Genomic DNA, 24,005 nt, shown 5'->3' with positions numbered 1-24,005 from the left:
AAAAAAAATTATCTATCAAGCCCCCAAAAGGCATGTAAGAATCTCAAATGCCTATTGCTAAGTGAAATGACCCATTATAAAAAGGTTATATACTATATGATTTGAAGTGCATGACATTCTGAAAAATGCAGAACTAAAGACTATAAGAAGATCACTTTTTGCTAGGGTTCAGGCAAAGGAGAAGGTGGTTAAAGAGGCAAAACACAGGGAATTTTTAAGTCAGAGAAGCTATTCTGCATGATTCTGTAAGTGGTGGATACATGACACTATGCATTTATCAAAACCCAAAGGAATTTACAGTACAAACAGTTAAATAAAACATATGGAAATTTTTAAAGAATTATTTAGGTCAGAATATCTCCAGATAGAATGCAGATGTGACAAAACAATCTAACTGTATTAGAAATGCATCAAACAACTTCACTGGTGAAAGAGATATGGGTGCTGACCCAAGTAACTCTGGAAATGAGTGGAGTCTATTAGACTAAAGGCAAAATAATGATACATAAGCATTATATTATAGTTGACTGCTCCTTCATGGATCACAACCTTGGCCTGGCAAAGGTGCTTGCATAACTCAATGAAGCTATGTGCCATTCTTTAGAGGGTTACCCAAGATGGACAGGTCATAATGAAGAAAGAGTTCTGACAAAACGTGGTCCACTGGAAAAGAAAATGGCAAACCACTCCAGTATTCTTGCCTCAAGAACCCCATGGACAGTGTGAAAAGGCAAAAAAGATATGATGCCGGAAGATAAGGCACCCAGTTGGAAGGTGTCCAATATGCTACTAGGGAAGAATGGAGGGCAATCACTAATAGCTCCAGAAAAAAATGAAATGGCTAGGCCAAGGCGAAAATGACGCTCAGATGTGGAAGGGTCTGGTGGTGAAAGTAAAGTCTGATGCTGTAAAGAACAATATCACACAAGAATCTGGAATATTAGGTGAATGATCAAGGTAAACTGAATGTGTTCAAGCAGGAAATGGTAAGAGTGAACATCAACGTCTTTGGAATCAGTGAACTAAAATGGATAGGAATGAGTGAATTTAATTCAGATGACCATTCTATCTACTACTGTGGCCAAGAATCCCTTAGAAGAAATGGAATAGCGTTCCTAGTCAACAAGAGTCCAAAATGCAGTACTCGGGTGCAACCTCAAAAATGACAAAATGTTCTGTTTGTTTACGAGGCGAACCATTCAACAGGACAGTAATTCAAGTCTATGCCTCAACCACTGATGCCAAGTAGCTGAAGTTATTACCAGTTCTGTAAAGACCTATAACACCTTCTAGAATTAACACTAAAAAAAGAAGTTCTTTTCATCATAGGAGACTGGAATGCAAAACAAAAGTAGGAAATCAAGAGACACCTGGAAAAACAAGCAAGTTTGGCCTTGGAGTGAAAAATGAAGCAGGGCAAAGGCTAACAGAGTTTTGTCAAGAGGACACGCTGGTCATAGCAAACCTCCCTTTCCAACAACCCAAGAGACAGCTCTACACATGGACATTACTAGATGATGAATACCTAAGTCAGAATGATTAGGTGCTTGGCAAAGATGGAGTTCTATACAGTCAGCAAAAACAAGGCCTGGAGCTAACTGTGGCTCAGATCATCAGCTCCTTATTGCAAAATTCAGGCTTAAATTGAAAAAAGTAGAGAAAACCAATAGGCCATTCAGTTCAGTTCAGTCGCTCATTCATGCCCAACTCTTTGTGACCCCATGGACTGCAGCATGCCAGGCCTCCCTGTCCATCACCAACTCCCAGAGCTTGCTCAAGACCATTCAGGTATGACCTAAATCGAATCCCTGATAACTATAAAGTGGAGGTGACAAGTATTAACAGAATTAACGGATTAGGTCTGGTAGAGGGAGCATCTGAAGAACTATGGACAAATGTTTGTAACATTGCAGAAGAGGCAGTGACTTAAACCATCCCAAAGAAATAGAAATGCTAAGAAGGCAAAGTGGTTGTCTGAGGAGGCTTTACAAATAGCTGAGGGAAGAAGAGAAGCAAAAGGCAAGAGAGAAAGGGAAAGATATAACCAACTGAATGCAGAGTTCCAGAGAATAGCAAGGAGAGATAAGAAGGCCTTTTGAGATGAACAATGCAAAGAAACAGAAGAAAACAATAGAATGGGAAAGACTAGAGATAACTTCAAGAAAACTGGAGATATCAAGGGAACATTTTGGTTTGGATGGGCAAGATACAGGACAGAAACAGTAAGGACCTACTAAAAGCAGAAGAAACCATGAAGCGGTGGCAAGAATACACAGAACTATACAAGGTGTTAATGACCGGGATAACCATGATGGTGTGATCACTCACCTAGAGTCTGACATTCTGGAATCTGAAGTCAAGTGGGCCTTAGGAAGCGTTACTACAAATAAAGCGAGTGGAGGTGATGGAATTCCAGCTGAGCTATTTAAAATCCTAAGATGATGCTGTTAAAGTGCTGCACTGAGTGTGTCAGCAAATTTGGAAAACTCAGCAGTGGCCACAGGACTGGAAAATGTCAGTTTGTATTCCAATCCCAAAGAAGGGCAATGACAAAAGAATGTTCAAAGTACTGTACAATGCACTTATTTTACACGCTATCAAGGTTATGCTCAATATCCTTCAAGTTAGGCTTCAGCAGTATGCGAACCAAGAAATTCCAGATGTACAAGCTGGGTTTCAAAGAGGCAGAGAAATCAGAGTTCAAATTGCCAACATTTGTGAGATCATGGAGAAAGCAAAGGAGTTACAGAAAAAGGTACTTCTGCTTCACTGACTATGCAGAAGTCTTTGACTAGGTGGATTACAACAATCTACGGAAAATTCTTGAAGAGATGGGAATATCACACCACCTTAACTGTTTCCTGAGAAACCTGTATGTGGGTCAAGAAGCAACAATTAGAACTGGACATAGAACAATTCAGTGGTTCAAAATTGGGAAAAAGAGTACAACAAGGCTGTAGATTGCCACCCTGCTTATTTAACTTTTATGCCACGTACATCATGAAAAATGAAAGGGTAGATGAATCACAAGCTAGAATCAAGACTGCCAGGCGAAACATGAACAAATTCAGGTATGCAGATGATACCACTCTAATGGCAGGAAATGAAGATGAACTAAAGATGCTCTTGATCTCGAGGGTGAAAGAGGAGAGTTAAAAAGTTGGTTTGAAACACAACATTCAAAAAACTAAGATTATGGCATCCAGTCTCATCACTTCACGACAAACAAAAGGGTAAAAAGTGGAAGCAGTGACAGATTTTATTTTCCTGGGCTACAAAATCACTGCTAACAATGAGAGGAGCCATGAAATTAAGACTCTTGCTTCTTGGAAGGAAAGCTATGACCAATGTACACAGCATATTAAAAAGCAGAGACATCACTTTTCTGATGAAGTCAAAGCAATGATTTTTCCAGCAGCCATGTATAGAAGTGAGAGTAGGACCATAAAGAAGACTGAGCACCAAAGAATTGATGGTTTTGGAATTCAGGGGAGAAAGTGTTCTCAGTGAATTTAGACAAAGTGTAAGTTGAACTTTGGTAACAGCCAGATGGGCTTTAACTTTCATTCATGTTTAAACTTCCACAGCTAAGAAAAATATGACAAGTGCAATGCTTTATTCCATTTTTGACTGGTTGTGAGCAAGTGAAATGAAAGCAATTATACATTAGTTTGAACATTCTTTGGCATTGCCCTTCTTTGGGACTTGAATGAAAACTGACCTTTTCCAGTCCTGTGGCCACTGAGTTTTCCAAATTTACTGACACATTGAGTGAAGCACCAGGTATATTGTTACCCTGCTTACTTAACTTCTATGCAGAGTATATCATGCAAAATGAAGGTGTGGATGAATCACAATCTGGAACCAAGGTTGCCAGGAGAAACACCAACAACCTCAGACATGCAGATGATACCAGTCTAATGACAGAAAATGAAGATGAACTAAAGAGCCTCTTGATGAGGGTGAAAGAGGAGTGAAAAAACTCACTTGAAATTCAAAATTCAAAAAACTAAGATCATGGCATCCAGTCCTATCATTTCATGACAAACAGAAGTGTAAACGGTGACAGATTTTATATTCCTGGGCTCCAAAAATCACTGACAGAAGACGTGAAATTAAAATATAAAAATTTTCCCAGTGCACCAGGCCCGAGCACTTGTCTCATGCATCCAGCATGACAAAAACCACTACAATACTGTAAAGTAATTAGCCTCCAACTAATAAAAATAAATGAAAAAAATACATATAAAAAAATTTTGTCCCCTCTTTCCTCTCTTTCCCCAACTCCCATTACACTTGTTGGAATGCTTGTATCATGGGCTTTCGGGGTTCTGTTAATTTCTTCAATCTGGTTAAATTCATTGTATACTTTTTTTTTTAGATTTCACTTTTTTTTTTCATTTTTATTAGTTGGAGGCTAATTACTTTACAATACTGTAGTGGATTTTGCCATACATTGACATGAATCAGCCATGGATTTACATGTGTTCCGCATCCCGATCCCCCCTCCCACCTTCCTCCCCATCCCATCCCTCTGGGTCTTCCCAGTGCACCAGCCCCGAGAACTATTAATATACCTTCATATAAATGATCTCTGCTATCTCAAAATATCTCTGCTATTTGCTGTTGAGCCCATAATTTTTATTTTTAATTTAGCCATGCTTTTTAACTCTGTAAGTCTGATTATTTTTTAGTCTATATTTCTCTATGGATTATGTTATTTATATATTTTTTTGTTGACTCACTTTAAAATTATATGTTTTTTTGAGCTTATCTATTAATTCTTTATTGAAGTCTTTGCTAATCTATCATCTAGGCCCATACAGACTCAGTTTCCATTAATTGCTGCCTTTTCCTCTTAGTACGTTTCACACTATTTCTTTCCATTTGTGGTTGAAAACTGGGCATTTTAGTTAATTTATTATAGCAACTCTACACCATGTATCAAAGTAATGCTCAAAATTCTCCAAGCCATGCTTCAGCAATATGTGAACCACGAACTTCCAGATGTTCAAGCCGGTTTTAGAAAAGGCAGAGGGACCAGAGATCAAATTGCCAACATCCGCTAGATCATAGAAAAAGCAAGAGAGTTTCAGAAAAACATCTATTTCTGCTTTATTGACTATGCCAAAGCCTTTGACTGTGTGGATCACAATAAACTGTGGAAAATTCTTCAAGAGATGGGAATACCAGACCACCTGACCTGCCTCTTGAGAAATCAGTATGCAGGTCAGGAAGCAAAGTTAGAACTGGACATGGAACAACAGACTAGTTCCAAATTGGGAAAGGAGTATGTCAACGCTGTATATTGTCACCCTGCTTATTTAACTTATATGCAGAGTACATCATGAGAAATGCTGGGCTGGATGAAGCATAAGCTGGAATCAAGATTGCCAGGAGAAATATCAATAACCTCAGATAGGCAGATGACACCACCTTTATGGCAGAAACTGAAGAAAAACTAAAGAGCCTCTTGATGAAAGTGAAAAGAGGAGAGTGAAAAAGTTGGCTTAAAGCTCAACATTCAGAAAACTAAGATCATGGCATCTGGTCCCATCAATTCATGGCAAATAGATGGGGAAACAGTGGAAACAGTGGCTAACTTTATTTGGGGGGGCTCCAAAATCACTGCAGATGGTGATTGCAGCCACAAAATTAAAAGATACCTACTCCTTGGAAGGAAAGTTATGACCAACCTAGACAGTATATTAAAAGCAGAGACATTACTTTGTCAACAAAGGTCTGTCTAGTCAAGGCTATGGTTTTCCAGTAGTCTTGTATGGATGTGAGAGTTGGACTGTGAAGAAAGCTGAGCACTGAAGAATTGAGGCTTTTGAACTGTGGTGTTGGAGAAGACTCCTGAGAGTCCCCTGGACTGCAAGGAAATCCAACCAGTCCATCCTAAAGGAGACCAGCCCTGGGGTTCATTGGAAGGACTGATGTTGAAGCTGAAACTCCAATACTTTGGCCACCTGATGCGAAGAGCTGACTCATTTGAAAACACCCTGATGTTGGGAAAGGTTGAAGGCAGGAGTAGAAGGGAACGACAGAGGATGAGATGGTTAGATGGCATCACCGACTCAATGGACAAGAGTTTGGGTAAATTCCAGGAGTTGGTGATGGACAGGGAAGCCTGGCGTGCTGCAGTTGATGGGGTCCCAAAGAGTCAGGCACGACTCAGCGACTGAACTGAACACTGTGTATCAAGATGCTAAACAGTGTATTAAAAAGCAGAGACATCACTTTACCAACAAAGGTCCATCTAGTCAAAGCTATGGGTTTTCCAGTAGTCATGGATGGATGTGAGAGCTGGACCATAAAGCAGACTGAAAAAGTGCTGAAAAACTGACGCTTTCAAATTGTGGTGCTGGAGAAGACTCTTGAGAGTCCCTTGGACAGCAAGGAAATCAAACCAGTCTCTCCTAAAGGAGATCAACCATGAATATTCATTGGAAGGACTGATGCTGAAGCTCCAATACTTTTGGCCACCTGATGCAAGGAGCCGACTCACCGGAAAAGACCCTGATGTTGGCCAAGATTGAGGGCAGGAGGAGCAGGAGGCAGCAGAAGATGAGATGATTGGATGGCATCACTGACTCAAAGGACATGAGTTTGAGCAAATTCCAAGAGAAAACAAAGGACAGGGAAGCCTGGTGGGCTGCAGTCCATGTGGTCACAAAGAATCAGACACAACTTAGCTACTGAACAATAGCTGCCATAATGAATTCTCCAATGGATCTGAACAAAACAATTTGAAAACCTTCTGGAAAGGATGCCATTAAGAACATTTGTGATTCATCGTAAGAGGTCAAAATATCAACAAGAACACAGAAGTCTGGAAGAATTTGATCACAACCCTCATGGATGACTGAATGGTTCAAGATTTTAGTGGAGGAAGGAACTGAAGATGTGGTGCAAACAGCAAGAGAACTAGAATCAAAAGTGGAGTCTGAAGCAATGTGATAATTGCTACAATGTCCTAAGATATCCTAAGATCAAGATTGCTTAAGGATGAGAACAGAAGGTTGTTTCTTGACATGGAATTTATTCCAGGTGAAAATGTCAGAAAGACTGTCAAAATGACAGGACTGTTTAAAATGACAACAAAGAATTTCAAATTTTATCATTGATAAAGCAGCAGCAAGATCTGAGAGGACTGACTACAATTTTGTAAGAAGTTCTTCTATATGGAAAACTATCAAAAAACACTGGCATGTTACAGAGAAATCATTTGTGAAAGGAAGTCAATAGATGCAGCAATTGATCAGTGTGGTCTTTTTTTTTTTTTTTAAATGGGGCAATATCATTAACTGGCTTAAGGCAGTTAAGCTGTGCCTTAATACAGACGCTGGGGCTTGCCTATGGTGCTCTTAATGTACAAAGACTGGACATTCTGTTAGCTTTTCTTGTGCAATGACACCAGAAAGTTAACAGCTAAGTGGATGCTGTACACAAGCTCATCATCCATCATCTTCACATGGCCAACAGCCACTAATAGACACAGCATCTCCTTCATCTGAAACTTGATCATGGACTTTACTTCATCAACTTTGGCCATCATGTTCTCATTCTGGGTCAGCAAGGAAGGGAATTTGCCAATATTTATTCAGGTATGGGCCCAGGATTTGTGGGACCTGCTTAAACAGAGATTCTGGAGTCAAAAAGTCATACTTGTTGGATAGCTTCTTGACCCATTTTCTATTCTTATTTTCTTCAGTGCCTTGATGTTCATGTGGGAGATTTATCCACAGTCTTAGACTCATCACAGTGCTGCTGTCTCCCAGAACATATACAGAGAACTTGGTAAGGGGAATGAATGTAAGCCTGACGGTGCTGAGAAGTGTTTGTCCTTCTGTAGTCACAGTTCTTCAGGCTGATCTGAAGATCCACCATTTCCAGAACATTTTGATACTTGTGTTGATTTCCATGCAGGACTTCCTGTACTGTCTCCATACAGAGTGTCACAGGAGACTTCACTGCTCATGGTGCCTCGTGCCACAATAACTAGAAAAAAGTTGCTGTCTTATTTTTAAAAATTGCCACAGCCACTCCAAACTTCAGCAACCAATACCTTGATCAGTCAGCAGCCATCAACACCAAGCCAAGACCCACCACCAGAAAAATGACGACGACTCATTGAAGGAATCAATAATGGTTAGCTTCCTTAAGGTATATGCATTAATTTTTAGACATAAAACTATCGCACACCTAACAGATGATAGCATAATGTAAACATAACTATTATATACACTGGGAAATCAGAAAATTCATGACTCACTTTATTACAATATCTGCTTTATTGTGGTGGTCTGGAATCAAACCCATGACATTTCCAAGGTTTGTCTGTATATCCTCGAGAGCAGTGATTTTGGTATTCATGTTATTAAAAACTATGAATATGGGCAACACTACAGGTGATGTGTATATCTGTAAAAATTAGAAGATACATACAAAAGTTTGATGTTTACTGAAACAAATATACAACACAGAAATTTTAAAACTTAACAATTACAAATATACCCATCTCAACTGTACAATGTGTTTTATATGTATGTATGTATGTTTATATATATACACATGTACTTAAACTTTGCTTCATCTTTCAACTTTTTATCTGAGTAAAAAGAAGAACACTTTCCTCATTCAGGAGATTTTTGATGTTGTAATAATTACCTAGAAATAAAATAAGAAAATTAAAAATTACTTCCATAGCAATCATTTCCTTTTGATTAAATATTTAGTCATCACTATATCAGTTACAATATATAGTGTCAAAAAAATTAACTCATCTAACTTCAAATAACTCTTATCTAATTCTACAAACTGAAAAATCTAACAGTTAACCACCACCTATGATCTAGATAAAGTTTGAAAAAACACAAACAAACTTCACATCATTCTAATAATAAATGCAAAAACAAATCAGACAAAGGTGTAAGTAGGAAAAAAAAAATCTCTCTCTGAGCCCAATCATGTTTTGGGGTTGTTGTTTTTAACTGAAGTATAGGTGATTTAGGTGATTTCCAATGTTATCTTAGTTTCAAGCATACAACAGTGATTCAATTATTTTTGTAGACTATACTCTATTTGAAATTATAAAATATTTTCTACACAGCCTTGTACCTTTTTATTTTCCTAGCAGTGTCTACCTCATTCCTCTTCCTCTATCTTGTCCCTTCCCTTTATCCCTCTCTGCTGGTAACCACTAGTTTGTTCTCTATGACTCTTGTTCTTGCTTTGTTATATTCATTTACTTTTTAGATTCCACATATAAATGAAAACAAACAGTACCTGTCTTTGTCTAACTTACTGAACACAATTATTAGGTCTTTGGAACCACTATGGATTCCTCTAAACAAGACATAGACAATATATAGATAAGTATAAAAGATACTTATAAAAGATAAGTAGAGTATAAAAGTAAAATAAAATTTCAAAGTTAAAAGGCAGCAAATGTAACTCAAATAAATTAGATAATAAATAACAGCAAATGCAAAATACACATGGACAGCTGCTCATAAGGCAAATTTATAGTGCTGAGTACAATACTGTGACTTTTCTTAGACTTCTTATTGGAAATTCATACATATTAGGATTAACTTAGTTAATGAGTTTAAACTGTTCACAACAGTGTTGGCACATATAAAGGACTACATAAACTTAGCTATTATTATAGCTTTGTTTTTTCATTAGAATGTAAGCTCCACAAGGGCAGGGATTTTTTGCCTGTTTGTTCATTTATGTATCCCGCTTTCAAAGCAATGTTTAGTAGACTCTTAATCACATTTGTTAAATGAATGAATGAACAAATTAAAATTCCTACTTCAAAGACTTTTGCTCTTCAACAGCTGATGAAGGACACTATTCTGTATGTTTAAAATAACCAACTAAAAATTGTTTGATTACATAATGCCCTTGCATAAGGGAAATAATTTTCCTTCTACACTGGAGACAACATATCTCCTAACTAAGTATTTTTATATTCAGCAATTAGCAACTCTTATTCAATTTTCATGTATCAAAATACTTATATACCAACATTTATCTAAACAAAAAAATTAAAATATGCACCAAAACGTTTGACATGGGTTGCATCATGCTTCACTTTGACCATTGTGGTTTCCATTTTCATGGTGTTCATGAGCAACTATACAAGTACTTAACTATGTGAAAGAAAAAGTTTTTAATTACTCTTACCTGAAGGAACATAGAATGAATCCCCAGTTGTTATTATATAAGGTGTTTCATGTAAGGTACATAAAAGGTGACCAAGATTAACATAAAAAACCTGAAAAATTAAAAATTAAAATCTCAATTTCAAATTGTAATACAACAACTACACTCCAAAGAAACTTAAAGTAAACATTGAAGGCAGAATAATGGTCCAATCTAGTCACACAAACTTTACGTGAAAGTGAGTAATTTTCCTACTGGAAGCAGAGGGAAGATGAAGCAGAGAAGTTAGAGAAATCTGAAGCATGAAAAGTACTTTCACTGTGGCTGGTGCTGAAGATAAGACAGTCATGAACCAAGGAGTGTAAGCTATTTCTAGACACCTTGGCCAGGAACCTCAGTCTTACAATGACAAGTAACTGAATTCTGCCAACAAACTGAATGAATTTGAAAGCAGGTTCATTCTAAGAACATTCAGAGAGGACTATAGATCTCTGGACATCTTGATTCTAGCCTAGTGATACTCTAAGCAGAGAACTCAGTCAAGCCCACCCAATTTCTAACTTATACAACTATGAGATAATACATGAATGCTGTTTAAATTGTGTAGTAATTAAGTAAAGCAGTAATACAGAAAACTAATACAAGAAATTTCTTTTGTTATTATCTACTGTTTTTTTAAATTCAGAACCATTGTAAAGAACATGACTTAAGAAGAGTAGCTAGGTTTTACATATACCTCTATAAAGGTTACATGCTTTGGTATATGTAACTTAATCTGACTGATGAATCTAAAAGATCAATAAAAAAATTTTTTTAAGTACACTTAAAGCATCAACATTAAGAAAGTAAAAGAGGATAAATGTAGTGCTCAATTGTACAGGCTTCCATAGTCAAGCAGGGCAAATTTTACATTTTACACAGAGACAGCACCTGATAATAATCTGTTTTATTTTGACAACTAAATACAAAATGTAGGGCCCTCAAACTCTGATACTCAAATTCTGAGATTCAGCCATCAAGAATATTTGCCTCAGAGAATTATGCCTCCTGCTCCTCCTTTTCTTACCACTTTTGTAAAATGAGCCTAAAATACCAGAAAAAGAAGAGCAGCTAGAGCTTATACAGCACCCACACCATGCAAGACACTGTTCTAAGCACTTCATTTTTATTCATTTAATGTATGCATCTATCAGTGAGACAGCACTATCTTAAGAGCTTTTCACAAATGAAGAAGATGAGGCACAAAAGAGTGTAAACTTCCAAGGTCACAATGTAAATGGAAGAGCAGGAATTTGAACTCGGGTACTTTGACTCCAGAATCCATGTTCTAAGTCACTACAATATACTCCCTCAAGGGAAAAAAAAGTTCTTAAAGTGGTTCTAAAGGTACTTTTATAATTTAATAAAAGAAATAAATGTTTATTATATACCAAAAATAGCCTTTTAAAAAAAAAAGTTCACGCACACTATACCCAGAGGTCAAGTACACGTTTCTAAATGTTGTTTGCTTATCTATTCAATTTGGCTCTCTAAGCATACCTCTCCCCATTTCTGTAAACATTTTACTAAAAATGCTTTTGAAATACACATAAACAGAATGACACTCTCCCACAAATAAATATCAAATCCCAATAACCCTCTCTTTTCAAAATCTGTTTTCCCTATCCCATATTATTTTGAAATGAATGCCCAGCACCATAATCACCTGTAAGTATTTCAATGTGTACTGAAAGATCAAAGTCCTCTTTTAAAACACGACAACACTGTTGTCACACGTAAAAATAAATGAATATTTAGTATTAATATTAAATTTGAATTTGAACATTCAAATTTTCAATTGTCTCCTAAATGTCCATGGAGATAACCAATGTCCTGAATTTTGTATTTATTATTCTCTTGTTTTCATTACAGTTCTTACCAGGCAAAAATGGATCTTTAAAAAATAACTTTTTAATTTTGTATATTTCTTAATTTATATAAATGGAATTAGATTGAATGTATAACTCCTTGATTTGTTTTTCATTCAGAGTATGGGCATTTTTAGTACATGTTTATTTGCTTCTTATGTTTTCACTTCTGTAAAATATTTTTTTTAATAACATATCTGCTTTCCTATTGAGTTATCATTCTCTTTGAAATTTTAAAATATTTACATTCTGGATACTAATCACTTGTTGGTTATCTATATGGCAAGTATTTTGTCCTAGTTTTAGCTTAAGCTTTCTTTGCTTAAGCTTTCTTTATAGTCTTTTGAATAAGAGCTGTTGTTAATAATTTAATCAAATAAAATTTTCTTTTTCATTTGTAAAAAAAAAAAAAAAAGGGTTTGTTTCAATTGGGATCCAACTAAAAGTCAGTGCTTGATCTATCTTTTAAAACACTCAGTCTATGGCATGGTTCTCAATCTGGGGGTGATTTTGCCCCTCAGGGGACAAGTGGCACTGTCTGTGGACACTTTTAATTGTCACAGCTAGAGCACTCCTAGAATCTAGTGCAGAGAGGCCCGAGATGCTTGTGAACATCTTACAAGGCACAGGGTAACAAAATGTCGACACTGCCACGGTTGAGAACCGTGATCTCTGTACATTCCACTTGGTTGTCTTTTTTATCCCTTGCATCTTATTTAGTAAGTAAATCAAGCAGCAAAATTTGTTTTAAAAATCTTTACACAGCTGGATTTTGCTGGGTAAACCCAGGGTGTCATTTGTAAAGTCTGCTATTCTTTACTTCCTATAAATTGGTTGCTAGATCCAAGGACTTAACTTCAGGTGGTGTTCTGTGCAGGTTTTGTTTTGTTTTTGAAAGGAGGTGGGGAAGACATGACTATTTCATATGCAGTGTTGTATTCTTCCATAGGAGGCACATAATGTTTGGCTGTATTCTTTTTAGATGTTAGTGTACGATGATGCTAGATCCATCAGTTTATTGGGTGTTGTAAAAATGGTAATATTCCATCCTAACATTCCTTCTTTTATTAACTGGAATATTTCTAAAAGGGTGAACTTCCCTTCCTCTATTATTTGGTTACCTAGTAGTACAATTTGAATGAGAACAGCCGAATAAATGTTTAATTATTTCCCTTTATTTGCCATATTTGTTGTCAAAGTTGAGTTGTCATAGTATTTGCCAACAGCGATGAAATAAGTTTTTCTTTTTGTAGTAGTCTTACAAATTCACGGATTTAGATATAATTGGTATCTATCAACCCAATGAAGTTATTCTTATTGATACTCAAGTTTTCACATCTTTGTCCAGAGAAAGCATCTTCAAGCTGGATTCTGAAACCTTATGACCCAATCCTAATGGTTTTTGATAGTTTGCTATCAGACATGATAAAATATTCCAAGCTTAGTCACAGGCCTGGGATAAGACATTTCTTAAGGAACTCTGGTTCCTTTAGGTGTGTTGTGTCACCTTTTGGTCTTTTAGTTCTGGAACAATTATTGTCTACTTTTTCAAATATTTCTCCCTTTTGCTCATTTGGGTTTTTTCTCGATTCTGTTTTAACCTGTTCTTCCATATCATCTAACTTTAATATTTTCCATTTCTTAATATCCTCTTGTCTTCTAGGAAAGCTCCACAACAAACTCCCACAGTTAATTTGTTAATTTCTCTGTGGTTTGATTTTACTAAATCTACCACTGCTACTTTCTCCCTTATTAGTGGTTCTCCATCTTGCCCTTTTGCTTCTCAAAAGCATATATTTAAAAGTGTGCTTCATTCTTTCAAAAATGTAAAAATATTCCAGTTATTAAAAAATTTAATTCTGATTTTCATTATAAAAAGTTAAAGGCAATATTTAGAAGAAATAAAAATAAACTATAATCACCTACTAACATGTTTTCTATAGTTCCTTCAAATTTCTGTCATTTTCACTTTTTATTTTAGTCAGAAAAAAACAAAAAGGATTTTCTATCTTGCAATTTGCAAGATAAACATTTAAGGATTAATCTTTAAGGATAAACATTTAACCAAACTGCAGATATAAAATTCTTCCAATACAGTTATTCTTCAAAATGTTTCATACAATACCTGGAATATGTAAGTGCTAGATAACCGATTATAATATGTGTGTGTGCTAAGCTGCCTCAGTCGTGTCTGACTCTTTGTGACCCCATTGACTGTAGCTCACCAGGCTCCTCTGTCCAGGGGATTTTCCTGGTAAGAATACTGGAGTGGGTTGCCATTTCCTCCTCCAGATTACTATATATAATGGTTTATTTCATTACTAAGTCAAAAGATACATATAAGCATTTTCTTCCCACAGCACATTTCAGTGGTTTCCAATGTCAGAAATTACTCTCAATGTTAAAATAAGTAACTACCTATGTTCAGGTTCCCTAGCTTTTATTTTCCTAGGAAAAAATTCTGAAATGACATTCATAAGTGAAAGTCTACAAATCAGTTATAGGTTAGAGTTATAAGTCTACAAATTATAAATCCAAAAATGTCTACTAAATAATTATAAAGTATGCCTTATTTTTAATATAGATTCCTTTGAATGTTAGACAGGTTAAACATTTTCAAATATTTACTAGATATTCAATATTCCTCCCTTCTAAAGGAATAAAAACATTATATCTTATTAATACTACTACTAATATTAATACTATTAGTTTAATGATGACATTTCATAACACTTATTTTCATTATTAACTGTTTCTTAATGATTACACAGGGATTATCTATTACTTCAGTTAGTTTAGTATGTTATTTTTACTCTTTTAATATGACCTAGAGATCTACAACATTTTAAGACTGGATTAAAGAAAACTTTTAAATACTTTAGACCTGGATTCTACATGCTATGTGGTGGTGGTGGTGATGGTTTAGTTGCTAAGTTGTGTCCAACTCTTGTGACCCCAAGGACTGTAGCCCACTAGGCTCCTTTGTTCATGGGCAAGAATACTGGAGCGGGTTGCCATTTCCTTCTCCAGAGGATCTTCCTGACCCAGGCATCAAATTCGTGTCTCTTGCACTGCAGGCAATCTCCTGCACTGCAAGCAATTCTTTACCACTGAGCCACCAGGGAGAAGGAAATGGCAACCCACTCCAGTGCTCTTGCCTGGAAAATCCCAGGGACGGGGGAGCCTGGTGGGCTACAGTCCATGGGGTCGCAAAGAGTCGGACATGACTGAGCGACTTCACCTTCACTTTCAGCCTTTCCTTTCTCCAGGAGATCTTCCTAAGCCAGGGACAGAACCCAGGTCTCCACACTGCAGGCAGATGATCTACTGTCTGAGCCACCAGAGAAGTCCAAGAATACTGGAGTGGGCAGCCTATCCCTTTTCTAGCGGATCTTCCCAACCCAGGAAGCGAACAGGGGTTGCTGTATTGCAGGCGGATTCTTTACTAGCTAAGCTACCAGGGAAACCCAGGTAACACATTATTTAGTACTTACTGAAGTAACTAGTTCCCAGTCTCAATCTGCTGTTAATCAGTTACATGATTTTGAAGTCTTTTAAATTCTTTATTTCTAAACTTCATGATTGGAGAAATCAGATTTAGACTTAATCTCAATAAACCTCTCCAGCCCTAAAATTCTAATGACTTGTTTGCAAATCTAATTTTGAAGATACTTTTAAGACCATTCCCTAAACTTCTAAATCTCAAGGCTACACTGCTACACTACTACAAGTACTTTTAAATATCCTTCGGTTGACTGATTTTAAACAGATGAAAAAAACTAAAAAATTACCTTTGTACTATAGTGACAATATCATTTCTGAGAAAATAGATTTTTAATGCTTCATCAAGCCCAATAACTCAGAGTTGTGCCAAGATCAAAACATATATATCAATATATGGAGAAATGTACTCACCAATGTATCAAGGCCTACATGCTGCTTTCCCTTTTCTTGATTTGGTCCTAGTATCAATTTTCCAGTAGAAAAAAATGGTGTATCCAATGTTTTATATACTTTCAACTCATCATGTTCAACACAAAATTGGTATGTATCTCGTGGCCTTATAAGATCTAAAAAGGAAAAAAATTAATATAAGTATGAAGTAATAGCAATGACATTGCTCATTGATATAGCATATACACACATGTGTGAGCATGCTAAGTCACTTCAGTCAACGAACTTTTTGTGACCCTGTGGACTATTAGTAGCCAGCCAGGCTCTTCTGTCCACGGGACTCTCCAGGCAAGAATACTGGAGTGAGTTGCCATTCCCTTCTCCAGGGGATCTTCTCAAACCAGGGATCAAACCTGCATCTCTTATACACATTCATAAATAAAAACATAAAACTGTCCTAGAAAGATAAATGTGATTAAGAGCACTGACTCTGGACCTAGAAAGGTCACATCATATCTTTGTCTTCCGAGTTGAATGACCTTAGCCAAGTTGCTTATCCTCCATTTCATTTTCTTTTCTATAAAATGTGATAAAAATAGTTTATCTATGTTAGAGTTGGGAATATCAAATGAGTTAATGTATAAAGTATTTAAAACACTGGTACAAAGTAGGCATTCAGTAAGCTTTGCTAATAATATTATTTTATTATTATTAACAATGGCGGTATTATTATTTCCCCCAAAATAACTCAGATGGAAAAGAAAATCAGCTAAGAGACAAGAAAAGACTCCTTATTCTTAAAAAGTTCAATATAACATAGCCATACTACAAATGTATCATCATCACACCAATAAATACCTTTGTGACTGATTAAGTAACAGTATTTTTTATTTATCAGGTAGAGGCTCTAAATAACCAGAGTTCTAACTGTAGCTTCCAAATTACTATATCATTTTTTAAATTTCCCTTTTACTTACAAACTTTTCCAGATGTATAGTTAATACATTTTTTATCATCAGCTTCCGACTGTACTCCCACAGACGACAGGATATAGACAATACATATGCTCAGCAAACAAAAAGTGATGAATTCTTGAAAACACAACTTTTTTACTAATACAGTATAGCAATGTTTTCAGTTAAGACACTTCGCTAAAAAAAATATTCTCTGTACTTTTCCCTCTACAGCCAAATCAACAACTGAATATAGAAATATCTTTGCTACTTAAGATATCAATGGAACCTATTCCACAATCAAAATTTTAAGAGTAAACTGTCTCTCTGCTTTGACATATTTATCTTTTGATTTAGGATAAATAGTCCTCAGTACTCACTAGTACAGTCATGATAGTTGTTAAAACACTTAAGTATTTCCTGTATGTAAATATTGCCTGGTTGGGAATTAGTTGAGTGTCCACTACTTAACCCCACCACACTATAGCCCATCTCTTGGGACCTCCAATGGTATCCTAGACACTAAATGTTTAGTACCTGTTAAGTGCAGGAGGAGGCTTTTGGACCCTATGTCTGCCTTAAACGTGACATTTGTTTGACTGACTGATGTCCTTGCTACACAGCACCAAAGGCTGTCTAAACCCAGCCACAATCCCTACCTGATCTCACAGTAAGAGTGTATCCAGGAGTCTGCCAGTTAATTTGCTACAATTCCCCCTGAATGGGCTTCCTGATAATTCAGTTGGTAAAGAATCTGCCTGTAATGCAGGAGACCCCAGTTCAATTCCTGGCTTGGGAAGATCCACTGGAGAAGGGATAGGCTACCCACTCCAGTATTCTTGGGCTTCCCTTGTGGCTCAGCTAGTAAAGAATTCACCTGCAGTGCGGAAGACCTGGGTTCGATCCCTGGGTTGGAAGATCCCCTGGAGAAGGGAAAGGCTACCCACTCCAGTATTCTGGCCTGAAGAATTCCATGGACTATACAGTCCATGGAGTCGCATAGAGTTGAACACAACTGAGTGACTTTCACTTTCACTTTCCCCCTCAACAGCCCTTGTCCCCAAGTGTCCTCCTGATCAAAGAAGGCCTGGATCCTACTGGAAAAGGCAACATTCCTGATGGTAGCACTTGTATCATAGAGGACAAATGCATGGTACTCTATGTCCCTGGAGGTTGTCTACCATCAATTTCCCCACAGTAGTCCTCATACAGGCTACTTATTTGAATCAGACTTGCTACTGGACTTTGGCTCTGAAAGATCTGAGGAGAGAAAGGGAAAGTAGAAAAGCCAGCCTTCAAACAGTTTGTCCTTACTAGATATTAAATTAAGCATTCTCAGAATCAATCTGAGCTTACCCATAAGAACAGTCTCTCGTGTTTCTGGGTCTTTTACCCTTGTTGGCTGCAGAGGATCTCCCAGAGGTATATTCAGATTTACCATGAATTTATTCTCTGCAAAAGAAGTATCACTGAAATACTATTTACTTAAAACTCTTTTCCATTAAAAAAAATCTAGTATGAAACAGAGCTAAGGACAAGTTTGTAAAGGAGAATGGAAGAAGCATATTTCTTCCTGTTTATCAATGACCACTATGATGCATGGACAAGATAAGTTTCATTTGACAATGCAATTTACCCATGTGGAAATGTTTTACACTATGATATTAATGATTTTTTAAAAAGAATAAAATTAGTTTACTTTCAAAATCTGAAGAAAAGTAGACATTAAAAAGAGAATTAAAAAAAAAAAAGAGAGAGAATTTACCCTTAAGTACTATTATATTCTGAAACCTTTAGAGGTATATTTCAAAATCTGCAAAGAGCTATTTTTCAAAACACTGTTAGTTAAAATAAGGAAAAAGTTCATACTTCTTTCATCATTTTCAAGACAGATTCTTTTCCTATTAGCTGTTGTAATGATTCTTCCCAAGTTTCCTGTTGCTTTCCTTTTAGATGATACTGTGTCTGGGGACAGTATTCCACCAATCACAAATCCTCCTGAAATTTAACCCCAGAAAAGGTAAATTATCATACCTAGCAAAGTGAAAATCTTGAAACAAAATTCATTACATTAATACAGCACATTTCTTTTCAAAGCACAGAAGAATACATTATTATTACTACTCTACAGCTAATTCAAGTAACACAAACAGCAGCCAATTTCACTTCAGTCTCTCTACTATCCTAAATCTGGTGGCTCAGTCAGTAAAAAATCCACCTGCAATGCCAGAGACCCGGGTTCAATCCCTGGGTCAGAAGATCCCCTGGAGAAGGAAACGGCAACCCACTCCAGTAATCTTGCCTGAGAGGATCCTAGCAGGCTACAGTCCATGGGGTCACAAGAGTCAGACACAACTGAGCAACTAAACCATCACCACTATCCTAAATCTAGACATACTGATGAAACATAACTGAATGACCTCTATTGCTTGAAATAAATAGTCATCAGTGGAGGTATAAAAAATGAAAGACACAAAGATTAGCAATGAACTATTTATAGTAATCCACGTCAGTTTAGTCCTTTGACTCAGAAATATCAATTAAAAAAAAGGAAGTAACTTTAATATAACACTATTTTCTTTCCCACCCTCTATAATTTTTGTAGCGAAATATGATAAGAAAATGGAATGAGAATAATAATGGGGAATATTTAATCTTTTCCAGTTAAAATTTTCTCATGTTCTGATCTAATGTTCCATTTTATGCGATTAGAAATATTGAATTGTATATTATTGAATTGTATAAAAATAACGTGCTCCATGCTCAGTCGTATCTGACTCTTTGCTACCCCATGGACTGTGGCTCGCTACGCTCCTCTGTCCATGGAACTTTCCAGGCAAGAATACTGGAGTAGGTTGCCATTTCCTCCTCCAAGAGATCTTCTTGAATCAGAGATCAAACCTACTGCATCTCCTGGGTTTCCTGCTTTGGCGGGCAGATTCTTTACCACTGGGGCACCTGGGTTAAGTGTTAGTCACACAGTCATGTCCAACTTTTTGCGACCCCACAGACTGTAGCCCAACAGGCTCTTCTGTTGACCGAATTCTCCAGGTTGCCATTTCCTTCTCCAGGGGATCTTCCCAACCCAGAGATCGAACCTGGGTCTCCTGCATAGCAGGCAAATTCTTCACCATCTGAGACACTAGGAAAGCCACCTGGGAACACTCTATAAAACTACACAATCACTTCAAATTGCTAGCAAAGAGAAAAAAAAAAATCAGCATCTCTAGAGTAATCAGAGAAACCTGGACTTGAATCTATTCTTGTCACACTGTTGGAGGATGATGATTAAATAAGGTAATGTTATACTTGTAGTGTTATACAGTACTTGGCTTCCCTGGTGGTTCTGCCTGTACTGTGGGAGACCTGGGTTCGATCCTCAGGTCAAGAAGATTCCCTGGTGGGCTACAGTCCATGGGGTCGCAAAGAATCAGACACAACTGAGTGACTTTCACTTTTCTGGCACAACACATATCTAAATAAATTAGAGTAATTATCATTATTATTTTTTATTTTAAGACACCAAAATACAGATTTTACCTGATGGCCTTCCCTGATAATTTATTCGTTCCCCTCGCCAGTATTCCAAAGGTTTTGATCGTGTTCTCATAGTTCTGCGAACATTTGGTGTATTGGAGGGCAATACTGTAAAAGACATCAGACAAAAATATACACATATGTTAAGCTGGATGAAACTCCACAGTGAAAAGACTGATATTACTTTCTAGAATAGGAATGCTTCTAGACAAAACACTAGAGATACAAATTTTAAGATATATTTGGGCTAGTAAAGAAATGCCAATGAAAAAATAAACTACTAGATTGGAAAGATGTAAAAATCTGGTAACATTCATGGTTAAAGATGTTAAAGGTACACTGAAATTCTCATATATTCCTGTTAAGAAATATAAACTGAAGACAATCTGACAATATCTATAATTGTAATACTCTGAGATGGCAATTTCATTTTTAGGAAATGAATTTGCAAAATATTTATAAGAATGGGCAAAGATCTAGGTATAAAAACATTCATAGTAGTACTGTGTATACTATGGAACTGAAACAGAAAGGAACCGAAAACAGAAGTCAAATTGAAAACCATCTAAATGTTCCCAATAGGAAATGTGTTACTCAGGGTAGTCATAGACGCATGTATTTGTGTGTATACACATGTATCTACTCATTTTATCTTACCAATGCAAAGTTCTACATGCTAAGTTTGCTGGCTATATAATCAACTTTCTATGTTCTTTCTTATTTCTGGTTTGCTGGATTTCTCCAATTCTGAAAGTGGTTTATCAAAATCTCTAACTGTATTGCTTAAAATCTCCTTGCTTTTCCTCAGGTTTTTTTTTTCCTTTATACATTTTAGTTGCTAGGTTGTTTGGTACATAGTAGTTTAGGATTTTTCTATCTTCTTCAATAAATTGCTTATTTATTATTACAAGTCCTTTATTCTGTTCACATTTTTAACTTTAAATTTCACTTCACCTAATATTAAAAATGCATCACTACTTTCTTTCTATTTATATTACTCTACTTAATTCTTTGATAATCTTTTATTTTAAAACCTGTTTTAAGTGTTTCGTATAAACATATAGGTCAGTTTGTATTGCTTAACCAAATCTGTTAGTCTCTATCTTACTAGAGGAATTCAATCCATTCATGCTTATTTAGTATAACAAATATGGTTCTTTTTATTCCTTCCATTTTACTTTATATTTACTTGTTATTTTACATCAATGATTCTTTTTTCCCCCTCCTTTTCATTGGTTTGGTCAGAGTATCATTTCTTTCCCCATACTCCAAACCTTGGTCATTTCAAAGTTTTACTGTACTTTTTCAGTCTAATTTACCTTCCTATTCCTGCCATTCAAATCATACTCATTTCTCTATGATTATATTGAAAACTATATTCCTTACCAAGATATCATCTTCTTTCTTCTCTCACTTAGTAAAACAAAACTTTTAGACTACTTTTATCATCCCTCTGCCACTCCTACTCTCCTCCCCATTACACCAAGTTTTGTTAAGATACTGCCGATTTCAAACTATCATTGCAAAAATTCTTACTTAGTACTTATAAATCCTCAATCATATTAGCATTAAGTAGTAGACACACCCTCAGGTGTGAGCAATGAGATACCCCTTCCCTAGGATACATGTGGAACTTATGATATACTCAACTGAATATGGCAAAAGGAAAGGGAAGTCACTCCTGTGACTATATCATGATTCTACACATAAGACACTATCTAGCAGAAGCAGAGAAAAATTCTTCCTTGCTCACTTTGAAGAAGCAAGCTGCCACACTGAGAAAAGAGCCTATTGAAAAGGGTCATGTGGCAAGGAACTGCAGGTGACCTCTAGAAATTAAGAGGCCCATGGCTCACAGACACCAAGAAAACAGGTATCTCAGTCCTACAATTCCAAGGACCTGAATTCTCCTAACAACCACATGAGCTAGAAAGAGATCTGAAGCTCAGATAAGACCATGGTCCAGGCTGACACTTTTGACTGCAGCCTGTGAAACCCTTTAACAGAGAACCCAGCTAACATGTACCTGAGCTCCTGTCCCATGGAAACCACAGGATAACATGTTGTAATCTGTAGTAATTTGGTACATGGCAACAGAAAATAAGTATACATTATTTAAATTTAACCATATATTGAGAATCATTCCTAACTCTCCCCTCTCTTTGAACCCAGTCCTGATTTATATGCTACTTGGTTAAAGAACCTTACATGGCTATTTTCCATGGAGGATGATAATCTTGCAAAATAAATTCAGTTATCAGAAGGAAAGATATCTTGGCTAGTTATAACATGGATTGTAATACATTTCTGAAAGTAGGCTATTTTATTTTTCCAGAGTTACAAAGATGAATAATGCTAGTCTTTTTTTTTTTTCTCCTCTTTTATACATAACTGCTGTCTGGAAGCTTTCCTCTATCCTTGAAATTTAAGAATTTTATTCAATTCTGTCTAGAGGTGTATATTCTTCATTAATTTTTACTGGCAGCTGATAAACTCTCTCAAATTGCAGATCAAGTCTATCTTTATTCCAGGAAAGTTTTTCTGAAAATTCTATTATTTGCATTTTTTTTATATGTTGTCTCCATGTTATTTCCATTGCCTATATTTTCCTCATGGTTTCAATCTTTTTTGTATTTCTGTTCTGATAAATTTCTTCCATGTCAACACCAGCTACTAATTTAGCACTCAATAGTATTCATCTTTATTTATCAGTTCATGTACTGATTTTTTAAACTGAAAAATTATGCTTTAGCAACCAGAAAGCCTTCTGTGATATAACTAAATTTCTGAAAATACTCATATTTCCCTCATTGTTAAAACTTATTTATCTACAAATGTTCTGGCTCACTAGACTTTGTCTACTGTTGATTTTTCTCTCTTGTGTTGCTGCAGACCCTCTCAGAGACATTTTTCTCTTTGCCTACTCTGACTCACAGCATATTCCACTCCAAGTCAAGCAAGTGTGTGTGTGTGTGCACACACATGCACTTAGTTGTGTCTGACTCTTTGTGACCTCATGGACTGCAGCCCACCAGGCTCCTCTGTCCATGACATTTTCCAGGCAAGAATACTGGAGTGAGTTGACATTTTCTACTCCAGGAGATCTTCCCAACCGGGAGATAGAAGCTGCATCTTTTGCGTCATCTGCATTGGCAGGTGGATTTTTCACCACTGCACCACCTAGAAAGCTAAGCATTAAACACTGAGAAGTACAGCAGTATCTCTTCACATGGACCCACAAAATACTAACTGACAAGATGTGAGGTTCTGGTGGAAGCACTTAGAGAGAGCTTCATCCCTATAGGTCTCGTCAAGTATAAATGCAGAAGCCTTAAGTATAGGGAGAAAAATAAAAAGCCACTCCAGTCCTCCAAACATGAGAGGCTGCATGAATCTTAATCCCCAAGTGGGCCTCTCCATGGGTTCCTTAGCTCCTGGCTTACTTATCCTAGTTACTGTTCTGTTTAGGTGTGAACTGGAAAAAAACCAGAGAAGTTGTCATGGATGCCACTACCCAGAAGTTACATTTTATAGAATT

The 24,005-nt window shown here is 36.4% G+C and overlaps 1 protein-coding gene and 1 pseudogene across 2 annotated transcripts in view; both read right to left on the bottom strand.

The window, feature by feature from the left end:
- Positions 1-6,599: 6,599 nt before the first annotated feature.
- Positions 6,600-8,133, bottom strand: LOC122696538 (annotated as a pseudogene).
- Positions 8,134-8,274: 141 nt separating this feature from the next.
- Positions 8,275-24,005, bottom strand: part of CENPC (centromere protein C) — an 81,986-nt gene continuing 66,255 nt past the window's right edge. For both annotated transcript variants that reach the window (XM_043906635.1, XM_043906634.1), the window contains exons 14-19: positions 20,471-20,575; positions 18,800-18,928; positions 18,287-18,382; positions 15,999-16,153; positions 10,198-10,288; positions 8,275-8,673 (exon numbers count right to left, since the gene is read on the bottom strand). In XM_043906635.1, the coding sequence (XP_043762570.1) occupies positions 8,603-8,673; positions 10,198-10,288; positions 15,999-16,153; positions 18,287-18,382; positions 18,800-18,928; positions 20,471-20,575 (647 nt within the window). In that variant the 3' untranslated portion in view covers positions 8,275-8,602. The remainder of the gene's footprint in view (positions 8,674-10,197; positions 10,289-15,998; positions 16,154-18,286; positions 18,383-18,799; positions 18,929-20,470; positions 20,576-24,005) is intronic.

This window comes from Cervus elaphus, chromosome 6 (genome assembly GCF_910594005.1).
Source record: "Cervus elaphus chromosome 6, mCerEla1.1, whole genome shotgun sequence".
Classification (NCBI taxonomy): Eukaryota; Metazoa; Chordata; class Mammalia; order Artiodactyla; family Cervidae; genus Cervus; species Cervus elaphus.
Note: the sequence above shows the minus strand (reverse complement) of the source record. Positions and strands in the feature narration are given on the sequence as shown.